Source organism: Drosophila elegans, unplaced genomic scaffold, assembly GCF_018152505.1.
Source record: "Drosophila elegans isolate 14027-0461.03 unplaced genomic scaffold, ASM1815250v1 contig_149, whole genome shotgun sequence".
Classification (NCBI taxonomy): domain Eukaryota; kingdom Metazoa; phylum Arthropoda; class Insecta; order Diptera; family Drosophilidae; genus Drosophila; species Drosophila elegans.
In genome coordinates, this window is record NW_024545513.1 from 17,317,468 (window position 1) to 17,332,390 (window position 14,923).

Below are 14,923 nucleotides of genomic sequence, written 5' to 3' on the forward strand. Positions count from 1 at the left end.
CAACACTTGAGAAGCAAAACATTTCCGTGTGGGTGTGGCGGCATTTAAAATCAAATCCTGTTGACAAATATCCTGAAATCCTGGCTGGCAAATCCCCGGCAATTTACCGTTGCACAGGCGTCATAAATCAATTGGGGGGTAATGAAAGCACACACACTCAGCCCCAAAACACAGATACACACGCACACAAAGGCGTTTGTCAATAGTCAAAGATCTGAAACAATAAATATTTAACCAGAAGAAAAGGAAAATAAGCTAAATTTGTTTAAAGCAGTAAGCGAAATAAAAAATAAGGGTTTGAACAACTTAAAAAATTCCCCACAAGTAATTTTTCTTTATAATAAACCGTTTTTTCACTATTTCATTTTTTTTAAATAATTCTGTTACTCATATATTTCTTTGTATTAATAATTAGACAAATTCATATTTAGAAACATCGATTTCTCTTAAAAGTTTCCGTTTGAAAAAGGCTGAGTCCTTTTGTCAGAGATTTGGTAAGGTTACCCTCATCTTTCAGTGGCTTTCTCATAAGTCGTTTCCCACTTCACTTCTTGGCCTAAAAAAGGCTAAGCCCTTGAAAGCTTTGAAAGCCAGCCAGTAAGTCGCTCCAACACCAAAATAAAAACATTTTGCGGCTTCTTTGGTTTTCATCTTTTTTTGTTTGCTTATTTTGATTGCTTGTTGATTTCATGTTTGTGTTTACCTGATGGTGGATATATGCTCGATTGATTTATTGCTGATGTGGGGTTTTTAAATGGGGTACAACACAAAGACAGAAGCTTGGCAGCTTAGGCTCCCTGGCTTAAGAACTAAACAAAATAAAAAGAAATTAGTTTAATAACTGTTTTATTGTCTACTTGTTATCCTGTAAGTCCTTTAAAATTTCTGGAATTTAAATAGTACAATTTAATAATATATTTCTATTAATAAGTTATAAGGTAAGGTAATGAGATAAGGTATTTAACAGTTAAAATTTATTTTCTCATATTTAATTTTATTCTTGATGTTTGAGAATAAAAATGACAGATTTGATCTAAAAGTATTGTATTTAATTTACAAGTGGTCTTTAACCTTTATGTAAGCCCAATTTTTGGTCAAATTTTAATAGGTTTAATTGCATTACATTTTGCCCCGTTTCAAAGTTGTATTAAATCTGTACCGCGCCCATGGGGCGTATGAGTTATTTGCATTTCATCCGCCACCGTGGCCGCCGCCATTTTGTTTCACTGCCGTTGCTGCTGCTGCTGCTGCTGTCTAATTACAATAACAAATGCATGGCCCATAGGTAGTACATCAAGTCCCACTCCAGTCACGCCCCCTTTTGCTACCGCCCCCCATTCTGTCATGCAATTTAATTACCCGGCCATCGATTTATTTGGCCCAACGCTAGGCTACACTTTTAATTAGCAAAGTGCCATGCACATGCACGCATGATGATGATGATGATGATGTTGATTGGTGGGGGTTAACACCGCGGCTTGGGGGGGTTGGGGGACTTAAAGGGGTTAAAGTCGGTGCCAGTTTCCGCCAGTTACGACACCCCAGAAAAATGCTTACCCTTAATCGAGGGCCATCCCCTTTTGAGGTTTTTATTTACACAATTCTCGAGCCATTTAATACGGCCAAAAACAGCCGCAAAATGAACTGAGCCAAGAAATCCCAAACCTCTTTTTCCCCGCACCCAAAGATAAACATTCCCCAAAACTTGGGGACAAAAGAGACAACAACTTCGGCTGGGGAAACAAATACACGCTCAAAAGATAAATGCCTAGCAAAAGTCGAGGCGTTAAAAAGGCAAAGAAAAAAGGCAACTTTCTGCCAGCAACTGACACCTTGTCCTGTGAAAAGGACACGCCTGTCTGTGGAAATGGAAAAACAAGGAAAACCCCTGGCTGCGAGGGGAAGTCATGCCAAATTGTGCACAATTTGCTTTTGGCTTGCCTTCTGTTCTTTTCAATTTTTTTCACCCCCCTTTCCTTCCCCCCCCCTGAAAATGGTGCTTTGTTTTTCGCTCGAAAGTTGGTAATTGTGCGAGCCAAGGGTGGAGATTTTCCCAAAGGGCCTTGGGAAATTTTCGGGCCAAGCAACAGGCAGACAATTGTGAACAGTTAGAGTTATCATAATTTGACTCGGTTAAGTGAAACATGACGGACAAACAGGAGGGGATGTGTACTAAGGGGTTAAACTGAAGAAGAGGGTTTTGACATTTGTCTTCTTAAGGAGTTAATTATTAAGGGGAAAATAAATAAACATTACATAAACATTTGTTTAAGATTTTTCTGATATATATCTTACATATGACTTACTCTTTTTCTAAAATGTACTTTATAAGGGGCTCTCCAAGTTTAATGTGTTCATTTTTCAGAAAATGATATTGCGCTTTACTCTCTGCAGCTTTTAAATTCATATAAATTTAATTAATAATTTCACTATGATTTCAAATTTATTGATTTCTAATCGTTTTTACTTTACAATATATTTTTAAACAGTGGTTATTAACGCAAAAGGCCTACGCATGTATTACAAATTTTCCTTTAACAGTTTACCAAATAAGAGTGCTACAAAAGGTGAAAGAAAGGCATAGTAAAATGAACTTATGGCATTTATACCGTAGTTGGCCTAAAATGAAAGGGGAAATTCCCAATTAAGCCGCTTCAAAGCGGGAAATCGTAGGTTGGGCAATGTGCAGCGAAAAATGTTGAAGTGAAATGCGAAAGATGGAGGAGAAAACCAGGAGGCAGAGTGACGGGCGCGGACACGCATCCATTTTGGCATTGGTCGAATGATGACAATGAATGAATCCTCGGCGAGACACAGACACGCCCCCATCCCGCCACCACCGCCCAAAAACCGCTTATGTCCCCCTTTCGCTGGTCGAAGCTTTGGTTTTTGCGGTTTCACCGCAGCGGATGCGTAGCTGACATCCCCCTTCTGGAAAACCCATCCCCCATTTTCAGGCCAAAGGCCAGAATGACCAGCGGAATTGGGCTAGTCCTTCTCTTTTTGGGCAAAACCTGCACCCATGGCGAAAATCTTTTTTTGGCCGTTCATTGCTGATTGAATTATGGCTTGTGTGATGGATGGTAGTTGATTTTTATCATGATATAAGGGAAACACAAAAATTACATATTTTGAGAAAGATACAAATACTATTTTTAAATAAAGAACTGTAATAATTTTGTATACAGAAGATATACATATTAAAGATTAAAAACAGACTCAAATAAAAACAAGAAAGAAAGCAAACTTCGGCAAGCCGAAGTTCATATACCCTTGCAGCTATCGCAAGAATTAAATATTTTTGAAAACATTAAAATTATGATTTACTTGCGTATTTAAACCATAATACTGAAATATTTAACCATTGCTATATGTCGAAGAACTAAAAAAAAATTAAAAAACAGCAAAGTTATAATTTTTTTCAATTATTTTTCCGATTGTTCCTATGGGAGCTATGCTATAGTCGTCCGATTTTGATGAAATTTTAACCATAATTCTGAAATATTTAACCATTGCTATATGTCGAAGAACTAAACAAAAAATTAAAAAACAGCAAAGTTATAATTATTTTCAATTATTTTTCCGATTGTTCCTATGGGAGCTATATGCTATAGTCTTCCGATTTTGATGAAATTTTAACCATAATTCTGAAATATTTAACCATTGCTTTATGTCGAAGAACAAAACAAAAAATTAAAAAACAGCAAAGTTATCATTTTTTTCAATTATTTTTCCGATTGTTCCTATGGGAGCTATATGCTATAGTCGTCCGATTTTGATGAAATTTAAACCAAAATTCTGAATTATTTAACCATTGCTATATGTCGAAGAACTAAACAAAAAATTAAAAAACAGCAAAGTTATAATTTTTTTTCAATTATTTTTCCGATTGTTCCTATGGGAGCTATATGCTATAGTCGTCCGATCCGGCTCGTTCCGACTTATATACTACCTGCAATAGAAAGACAACTTTTGGGAAAGTTTCATGCAGATAGCTTTAAAACTGAGAGACTAGTTTGCATATAAACGGACGGACAGACGGACAGACGGACAGACGGACGGACAGACGGACATGGCTAGATCGACTCTACTAGTGATGCTGATCAAGAATATATATACTTTATAGGGTCGGAAACGTCTCCTTCACTGCGTTGCAAACTTCTGACTGAAATTATAATACCCTCTGCAAGGGTATAATAAAACATTAGGCAGCTAGTATTAAAACAATTGTCTACTTATTATTTTAAAAGTCTTTCAGTCAGTACGGAAAACTCCAGATCCAACAAAATACTCCATCAAAAGTAAAAAAAAAAAAGCACCCAATCAGAAGTCACCATTCACTTCACTTCCGTTCCGACAGTTTATTAAACACTTTAAGACAAAGCCCACACAAATGCTGACAACAAAAAAAGTGGAAAACCGTACCGAGTAATCCACTTCTATTCGGTGAATGAAAACGATGACGATGATGGTTACTGCTGATGAACTGCTGACAATTTGTGCAGCGCTTAACAAGTGGTTAAAAGGATACAAAAGGATGCGGACTGGGCACCAAAAAAATGAACCGAAAAAAGGATGACAGCAATGCAAAAAGTGCCCCGAATAATACAAAGGGCATGGAAAAGGAGCAGGGAGCTGGCAAAACTTTTGGGCGATAATTGAACAAATTGTTTCGAGTGCAGTCGAGGGGTGGAAATGGGAGGCCTGTGTGGGCTTTTCAAGGGCCAATAAGAGGCGCCACTTGACGGAAAAACTTTGGCGTTCTCGCATTAAGGGCTGAGTTTAACTGAAGATGGCCTGGGTCAACTCAGGGAATTCGACTTGATCGGGGTAACCATCGGACCCTGTTGCACAAGAGATAGGTTGTTTTGTTGGGAAACTTAAAGTCTGAGTGAATTAAATTGTTTTATAACATGTACACATAATATTCTATACTTTTTCATTTAACGAGCTTGAGAATCGCATAGAGAGGTTCGAGTGCCTCTCTCTGCGCTTCTCAAACTTAAGAGCCCGTAGATTTTCTCCTTCAAGCGCAATTGGTTTTGGCCTTTGATTTAGTTTGAAAATTGTCTATTATTTTAAAATACCCCTGTGTGGAAACTATTGAAAAGTGCTAAAGAGTTTGCGCTTAAAGCTACTTTTTACTCGACTCTCTCTTCTTCTAAACATCTAATTTAGCAAAAGCAAAGTTATAAATATTGAAAGTTACTGAAGAATTCGCGTTTAAAGCCGCTATTACTTTGGTCTATTATCCTCATATGAATATGAAGTACATTAAAAAGTGCTTAAGAATTCGCGTGCGTGACTTTTTCGGACTCACCTCTGCCGCTTCTGCCCACGAATCGCAGATCGTTGAACTTGGCCACCTGGTTCTTCATCACCGCCGTGCAGTTGCGCAGCTCCGCACAGTAGTTCTCATCGTTGCCCGCCCGCACGGTGACCATCGTTCCGTCCATGATGTCGCCCAGCGAGACGACCTTGAAGGCCACCGGCAGCGTCTTGTTGCTGCGCCAATGGGGCGGCAAGACTGTGCAGACGAAGAGCGGACTGCTGGTGCGGATCAGCTCACCTGGATGTTCGGTGAGGAAGTCGCCCAGCGTGCGTTCCGCCAATATGTCAGAGGTCATCTTCGTGTAGGCCTCATTTAAAAGTTGCGCAGGCGTTGGCGGTGTATTTTGATCTGTGTTGCTGTTGTTATTTCCACTACTGTTGTTGTTATTGTTGTTGTTGTTGCCGCTCGTATTGTTGCTGCTGCCGTTTGTGTTGCTCGTATTGTTGTTGTTGCTGCTAGTGTTGTTGTTGTTGTTATTGGTGGCGTTGTTGTTGTTATTATTATTATTGGCATTAGATGCCGTCGAATTGCCCGATGTGGTAGTTAAATGCATTTTGTAATTGTTGCTATGGCCGCTATAGTTATGATAATGTTGCTGTTGCAATAGTTGCTGTTGCTGTTGCTGCTGCTGCTGGTCCTGCAACTGTTGCAACTGTTGATGCTGCTGCTGCAGATGTTGCTGCTGCTGCTGTTGCTGTTGCTGTTGCTGCTGCTCGAACTGCTCCAGTTGCCCTTGAGCGTGAGCCTGCACTTTTTTTAGTCGCACAATTTTGTCGTCCTTTAATCGCACCGCCTTGGAAAACAATCGAAATTCAGGCTTTACCCGCAAGAGTACTTAATAATCTGTAAGAATAAAATATAAAAAACAATATTATTAAAATACATTATTTTTGTATTGGTTGTATTACTGTTTAGCCATCTTAAAATATTTAAAGTTTAAAAAACATTATGAAAGAGAACATTTAAGAATACTTAAAATAAATAGGTTCTTAAGAATTTGGATCATGAAATGAAGATGTCAATGTAGGCCTTAATTAAACAACAATTAAAGTTTCAAGTTCCTTAAATATCATAATATCAAGTAAGCAATTAACTCTGAAAAGTGTAATAGTGTTACAAAACTTTATAGCTTATTTTGCAAAATTTACATTTTTAAAGTCGATGGGCATCAGAAGCTCGATCGTTTTTATATATTGAACACTATTTTCGAGATAACGCTTTTGGTTTTTTTCCAAATTCGCTAATGTTAATTTTTATTTTAAATAACAAAGTAGCAAATTTGTTTCGCCTTTAAATCAAATTGTGTTCCTAAAAAGCGCTCAATTCAAATTTCGAAAAACCGGACATTTCGTTACCTTGCCAAATCGATTAACTAGATTTAGATTTCAGATGTTCCAGTACCGAGTTATGATTGGCACAGCAATTCAATTCATTCTTTTTCCGAAAGTAGATTTTAACTGTTTCTTCAGAATAATTTCCTTGTAGTAACCTTAAACTATGGTAAATACATCATCCAAACTAATATTTCCCAGAAGTGTGAGAAAGTATATCTGAGATACTCAGCTAGTTGGTATTCCTACACGAACTGAATAACTCAGTGCCAGGTTTTCGCGTCAGATTAGGTCATCAATCTCCTCCGGCTGAGGGCGGTGCCTTCAATGGGAGCCTTGCGGCTGCGACACCATAAAATTTCCCATTTGGCCCACCCGGCCTGTTAATGTCTTTAAATCACAGCCCCAAAATGGCATATTACATGGGTCCACCAAAAGTGGATTGAAGGGGAATGCAGTAGGACTGCAGGATGGCTGGATGGCAGGATGCAGGCATGTCCATGGGCATGGCCACCATAAACACAAATCAATTGTCAACCACTCGACGGGGGAAAGGACTTCAGACGGCTGGCAGGACTCGAAATGGCAAGGATTTGGGGGGGTGGGGGTATTCACATCCCAGCGGAACGCAATTTGCGTTGCACTTTTCAATTTCCGGCAAAGGACTTCATCGCCACCACTCTCGGCCACTGCAACACTATCCAAATCTAGTCGCTGCCGTGCGGCATGTGTGGGCCATTCAGGACGAAGGACGCAGGACGAAGGACCCTGCACTCGTCACCGTAACCAGTGTCAAAATGATTGTGGACTCACGGGTGAGAATTTGTGGTTTGATACTTGCATATTTTGTCACTTGTCGACATTCGTGCTGCGCCCAAAAATCACAAGGATCGCAGCCACATGCAGATACAGATGCAGATACTTTGGCACAGGGTTCAGATACATTCGGAAATACCTGACAACTGACACCAATTTTATGGAATTCATATTTTAGAACGATCTAACCAAACATTAAAAATCATTTTGTTTAAAGGCAAAGGCGTTTATTATTATTATATTAAACATTTTTAAGACTGATAAACAAAACAGTTAGTTAAACAATTTTACCCCTGATTTCTGTTTGTATAATTTAATTAAATGCTTTTATGTCAATTAGATATAGTTTACCGGCATTATTTTCAGTGCCCATAAAAATTCGCCCAATTGCGAGAGACCCGCAGTTCGACCTCCCCCATTTGATACCCCCACATTGCTAACCGATAAAAATTACTTAAAAATGCCACAGCTCATGGGTTGACTTTTGGCCAACAACGAACAAAAAAAAAAAAAAAAAAAAAAATACAGAACACAGGACAGAAGACAGAAGGAAAGGCACGAAAAAATACTGTACACAAAATAACCGTCGAATGTCACACAAAGGGAAATGGTGGAAAATCTGGGGAAATGGGAAAGTGGGACAAATGGGCTGGGGTGGTTAACAAGCAGCAACAACGAGGAGGTCCGATGCCAAAAAGGAAATCGCGGCAGAAATCCAACGGAAGCCAAACGTGTCGTCGCGCGTCCAGACAACACACGCTGGGAAATGGGCGGGAAAAGCGCGGAAAATGCAAAGAGGAAAAGGGCTGGGCAAAAAAATTCAGCGGCATGGGTTAATGGTCGTCGAATGAGGAGGGCGGGGGGTGTATCGCATGCCGACTCTTTCAGTTCCAACGTCATTTGCCTTTCATTTCGTTGGCCTGCCTTTTATTGTAAATTTACTTTATAAAGGTTATTACCGAGCTCGAGATAAAAACCAAAAGGAGGCAAAAAACAAAAATCGAGGAAGTAGGTGAGATAAGCGGTAAGAGGGGGTTAAAACTGGGCCACACCGGACTTTCAAATTAAGTTGAGGAGCCGGCTGTAGCGGGTTAATCGATGCCCTTCAGCTGGACACTTTGAGAAGCGCAGAGAGAGGCGTTTTTTCCTTTTCGGAAGTAAAGCTCTCCATTATTTCTATTATAAATATGATTTTGTATTTAAATTGTATAATTTTTGTACTTGTATTAAAGTAATATTTAATAGCTTAATGTTGTACACACACAATACTTTATTATTTGTAGGAATAGAAAAAAGCAAAAGGTATTTTTTGAAGTTGTTAATTTAACTTTTTTTAGATATCTCTTTTCTATATTTTCTTTTAAAATTTAAAAAAATTTCTCAACACCGCAGAATAATTTTATAAGATATATATATATGACTGCTAAGCGCACAATAATAAATAAATAAATATCAATGAGCCTCCAAAGTTATAGAATTAAATATAAATATACATACAACCACAATATACAACAACCAAAAAAAAAAAATATAAATATAGCTAATGCAGATCAGGGGAATATATAAATTTATGGCAATCAGTGGCAGAGTATTCAAGATATGTTGTAGCTGGAGTGTAAAATATTGGTGACCAGAGGAGTGAAAAAATCAGCGACAAGTGCTCGACAAACGCGCCATAATCCGCGCTCGCCGTCACCGAAAGGTTTGCAGGACTCACAGGACTCGCAGGACTCACAGGACATGGACACGCGCGGTTTGTCACCTCGTTGTTGTTGGAGAGATACAGTTTTTCAGTTCGCTATTTTTGCACCAGACTCAGCACAACTCGACTCGATTCGATGCTGCGGGCAGAGAGGGGCTAAATCAAAATTCATGGTTGCCGTTAAAACCGGGTATCAATAGACGAATGCGAGGAGCCGAGGGTTACACGCAAGTTTAACCCTTTGATGGCGCCCGTTCCCCGCCGCCGACACATGTACGACATGTAAATTGTTTCAATTTGCGGCATTTGCCGTAAAGCTGCGCAATTTTCGACATGCCATGGATACCCATGGACTTGTCCATTCAGCGACAGCCCAACAACCCCATTTTGTGTGCGTGAGTGGGTGGCTTTGACCGTTTTTTTTTTTTGGTTCAATCCGCACCCAACCTCCTGCTCCTAGAATTTTTTTTTTCTTTTTTTTCCACCCATAGTTTGCCACGTCCATCTGTTGGACTCCCAGGGAAAATGACCGGGAATGGGTAGCAAAAAATGGCAAACCCAAATACTAAACTTGTTAAATGTTATAGCTATATGTATATATACATACATATATGGCAAGCATACGTATATATGTAGCATGTGTGGATGGGCTACTGGCGCTGCTACTTTGATGTAGTTAAATTTTAATTGGACTTTGGGTTTTTGCTACCCCGTCTGTGTGGTATTTTAGCCAGCAGCAACAACAATTTCAAGTATGTGTGAGTGTGTGTTAGTTGTTATTATGGCATTCGAAATTTTTGCATATTAACTTAACCAAAAAGATGCTGAACAGGCTAATACGGGCTAAGAAGTATCAATGGAATTCTATGGGACATTTTAACTTGTAAGCCAATGCTTTTGTGAGAAGCTAAAAAAAATTTCCAAATTATATAACTTATCAATAGTATTAAATTCATACAACTTAAATATTTACGATAAAAAAATAAAATCCCTGGCCATAAGTCAGAACAAATCGCATCAATAAAATACTTGAAAATTAAAATGTAATTGCTGACAGTTAATAAACGCTATTTCCTTAATAATAATGGCATAAATATATAGCAAGAAACATCTCTAACTATTTTAGTGATACAATGTTCCCCTTAATTTACAGAAGCCATAGGACAATTAAGATTAAAATTAAAACCACTCCCTGCAACACCTGTCCAAATAAAGGCAGACCTTATGGACTCAGTGTGACTGCTCAGTAAATCCCCGTTTTAATTTCCCCACCTCACCAATCAATTTATCATTTCCACTCGGTGCCACAGAGTTTGCCTGAGAACAAGTCCCGAAATTACCAACATTTGCTAACTGAGAACAAATTAAGTCATACATTGTTTATAAGTGCTCAAAGTGGGCACCACAGAAGCCCCAGGATTCGGGATTCTCGACTCGCCACTCTAGATTTGGGACTCAGGATTCGTGTGTCTGTGTGTGTGTGTGTGCGTGTGTGTGTGTGCGTGTGTGTGTGTGTGTTCGCTTTAATGCCTAAATCAACTAAATTTGCGGGCAGCAAACTTATTTCCGGCACGCCCTGAACACTTATCCCAAAAACAACCCGGTCGCACGCACCCAGAATCAAGAGTCCAAGAAGGAGTGGACACCAAAATTCAACCATAAATTGATGCAGTAACACGCCCTCCGGGGAGAACTGCAAACTGCAAACTGCAATTCCCCAGTCACAGAAAAAGCAAAAAAAAAACAAAAAAAAAAAGTGCAAACTGCAGTCTTGCCGGCAATCCAATGCAGTGCAATGCAATCCTTTCGTCCTCTTGGATCCTCGTCCTGTCCGTCCCAAGCCCCAAAAGCGAGCAACCAACAATGCCAAGTTTTCGGTCAACTTTCGGCCAAAACAATGCCCAATCCTGTGTGTAAACCCTCTGCCCCTCTTTTAACCCATGTTCACACGGCGGCCCCCGGCCCTCGATCCTCGAGCCCGAAAAAACACACACGGGCACGCATCTTGTGCTCGTCCTTGTCGTCCTTGTCGTCCTTGGTCCTGACTCACTCACTTTTTCAGTGCGTGTGCACAGCAAAAAAAATACGTTATCAAATGGGGAAGAATGTACTAAATATTTGTTTACAAATTTTTAAACTTTTTGTTGAGACCCTTGATTCGAATTAGAGAAGTTATAAGAGAAGAGATCTTAAAGTTTTTAGGGACTTACAAATTATTCCATAATGGAAAAAATCCTTTGGCAATATATTAATAATTGCTTCAAGATTGATTTAAATATTCAAAAAGTTCGTTTTTCCTTATGGGTATGTATAGTATAAATCTGATATTTACATTTAAGTTTAAAAAGATTTTTAAAAACAATTCCCAGGATATTCAATTTATAAAAGATTAAAGTTTGATTAAATTATTTAATATATTTTATAACGTTAAAAAGATAACTTCTTAATGGCCTAGGAAATTAAAAAAAAAAAGGGTTAAAGACTTTGAAAAGGTTTTTTTTAGAAATAAGCTTAGATTATATATTGCTTTTTGGATATGCATTGCCAGATATACAAAAATAATATCAATTTTTTTCCAAGGAAAATTTGTTTCCAAATATTTGAATGTGCCTTTAATTTGGGCATTATTTAATATATTTTATAACGTTAAAAAGATAACTTCTTAATGGCCTACGAAATTAAAAAAAAAAAAGGGTTAAAGACTTTGAAAAGGTTTTTTTTAGAAATAAGCTTAGATTATATATTGCTTTTTGGATATGCATTGCCAGATATACAAAAATAATATCAATTTTTTTCCAAGGAAAATTTGTTTCCAAATATTTGAATGTGCCTTTAATTTGGGCATTATTTAATATATTTTATAACGTTAAAAAGATAACTTCTTAATGGCCTACGAAATTAAAAAAAAAAAGGGTTAAAGACTTTGAAAAGGTTTTTTTTAGAAATAAGCTTAGATTATATATTGCTTTTTGGATATGCATTGCCAGATATACAAAAATAATATCAATTTTTTTCCAAGGAAAATTTGTTTCCAAATATTTGAATGTGCCTTTAATTTGGGCAGTGCAAGTGTGCAGGCACACGTTTAACTCTGGGTCCTTGCATCCTGCGAGTGCATCCAACCACTGCAGCTGCAGCTGCAACTGGAGATGGAGATGGTGATGGAGATACAGATGCAGGAGGAGCTGGAGCTGGAGCCGGAGCCGGAGCCGGAGCCTGGGACTTTCTCTGGTCAATTCGCGGTTTTGCTTGTCACTTAGCCGACGGCCGGCGGCGCAGCGTTGGCCATTTGATAAACGACAAACGACATACGACAAACGACGAGGAGACGGCAAGGACATGCCCCTGGGAGTGGGTGTCCTTTTGAGGCGACAATGTGACGACATTTGAGACCGAAGGAGTGCGGGAGTGATACTGTACAGGGGGCACTCGACTGGCAGCACCTAGGTACGAGGCACTTTGTCAGCTTGGGGTTAAATTTGGCCTGGGGCCACGATTTAGTCGTGAATTTGCCTGATAAGTGAGCTAGTTAAGGACACCGAATGATGTCAGGAATTTAATTCCAATTTCAATTTGTTAAGAAACAATGAAGACAAGGATACTTAACTTTATATGTTTACTCTTTCTGTGAAGTATAAGTTAAGTAACTATTAATTTATTATTTTCCTTTATTAAGATACAAGGAGTTTACTTTATTTAGGCGTGAATTTGCTGATAAGTGAGCTAGTTAAGGACAAGAAATGCTGACACGAATTTCATTCTCATTTAATTGGAAGTTGTTAAGAAACAACAAATGCAAGGAAGCTAAGCATTAAAAGTATACTTTCTCTGCATAATACAAGATACAAGGAGTTTACTTTTAGCTCCTTAAGCAATAATATATGGTACGGATTTAATCTATATAATTTACTTTTATTCTACTATAAATATGCAAATGTAATAATAAGGTAACTAAAATTGAACAAATTAAAATGTATATACAACTCAAACACACAAAGCCAAACAAAATTTCAAATTCAAAATTGTATAAAGTAATATTATACTAAATTCATATTTAGAGATTAATTTACTATATATTTTAGTTTAACTCAACATACAAAAACTCATTTTCAATTTATTAAATAACCCTCTAAAGATTTAATTAATACATTTTTAAACCTTTTATTTATTTATTTAAGTCTTAAAAAAAAACCTGATGACTTAATATATTTTTAAATCTTATATTTATTTATAAGCCTTAAAAAAATCTGATTTTCATTGAGGTATCTCAATTAGTTTGAAGACTGAGTTTAAAATTGAGTTCTAATTAAAGCTTTTTATCACTTTTTTTTTTGTATTTACTTTTATTGATCTTTATGTTATTTTATTGTACAGAATTTAGTTTGATTTGCGTTTTATTTTAATTTTTTCCCAAGGTGCTATTTAGATATTCTTAAGGGGTTTTGTTATAATCCTTGCATAAACCTGACTTATGACTGAATAAGTTTAAAATTCTTCGGTTGGCATACGAATTGGTCCTTAGGGTAGTCCCCATTCAAATGAGAATCCCCAGGACTTGCCGTGACTTCGCCTGCTCCTCTTACTTTGCGGAGGACTTGTCTGTGTGTTATGCTTAAGCTTTAAGTGGCGTAATAAGTCCAGATTGCAGCCTGTTCTGGCCGCTGTCCTGAGGTCCTCGTGTCCGGAGTTCCACATCCTTGGCCTGCTTGCCGACACCCGACTGCCGGGTGTCCTTGTTTGTTTGCCTATGCCCGCAGAGCTGGCCGTTGGCTTTTGCTTTTAAGCCAGCAAGGACTAGGCCCGAAAATGGGTGGCCAAAAACTGTTGGAGGCGTTTAACATTTTTGAGGCTTGATTGGATTTGGCACTGGCCTGTGCGTAAAGTGAAAAATTGCATTTTGAGCAGCTGCTGTTGCTGCCGTTGTTGCCGTTGTAGCTGCAACATGCACCAAGTGTTGCGAGTTGCTGCCGCCTTTGCTTTTGTTTTTATTGTTGATGAAGTCGGCTTTGGTTTTGGTTTCATTTGGTTTTGCTGGTCAGCCCCGGCTGCGGCTGTCTGTTATTTTGAAATACTCGTTGAGTGGCTCGTTTGCGGTGAAATGCATGTGGCCACGCCCCCAGTCCCCCAAACTCGCCCACTTTCACCCACTTTCCCCTGTTTTCCACGCCCAGTTAACACAATTGTTTTCACACCGCTTTATGCCGCTTTAAGTTCACGGTGGCCCATTCAATCACTTAATTCGGCACCACCTTAAGTGCAATATTGCATTTCAACGGCAATTAATACTCATTTTCCGGTTACTTGACACATAACATAATTTGCATTTCCGTAGCGCCCAGCAGTCAACGTTAACCCCTTCCCCACATTGCCACCCGGGGCGTTAGATTGTTTAAATGCACAAACGATGCCAGGGGCAGATATTGCAATCGCAATTGCAATTGCAAAACAGCAGCAGCAGCAGCAGCAGCAACCGCAGACGCAGCCCCATCGTCACCCTAGCAACTTGCAACATGCAACATGCAACTTGCAAGGCTGCCATACGGATGACGTTCTCCATCCTGAGTTCTGAGTCCTGTCTACGTGTGTCACCTTCAGACAACACTGTCTATCCAGGAATTGTGCATTCCAGTCGTTGTCCTGTCAAAACGTGCCACCACATTTGGCCAGCACTTGGAGCTCATTTAAACACATTGTTGAAGAGTTCTTTACAGAAGAACAAAAACTTTTTAAGCCAATAATGAT

At 38.7% G+C, this 14,923-nt stretch overlaps 1 protein-coding gene across 1 annotated transcript in view; it reads right to left on the reverse strand.

Annotated features, from left to right (window-relative positions):
• LOC108144619 (runt-related transcription factor 3) overlaps positions 1–14,923 on the reverse strand; it is a 38,291-nt gene that overhangs the window by 9,481 nt on the left and 13,887 nt on the right. The window contains 1 exon segment of the mRNA XM_017269664.2: positions 5,321–6,175. Coding sequence (XP_017125153.2) covers positions 5,321–5,885 — 565 coding nt within the window. The 5' untranslated portion in view covers positions 5,886–6,175.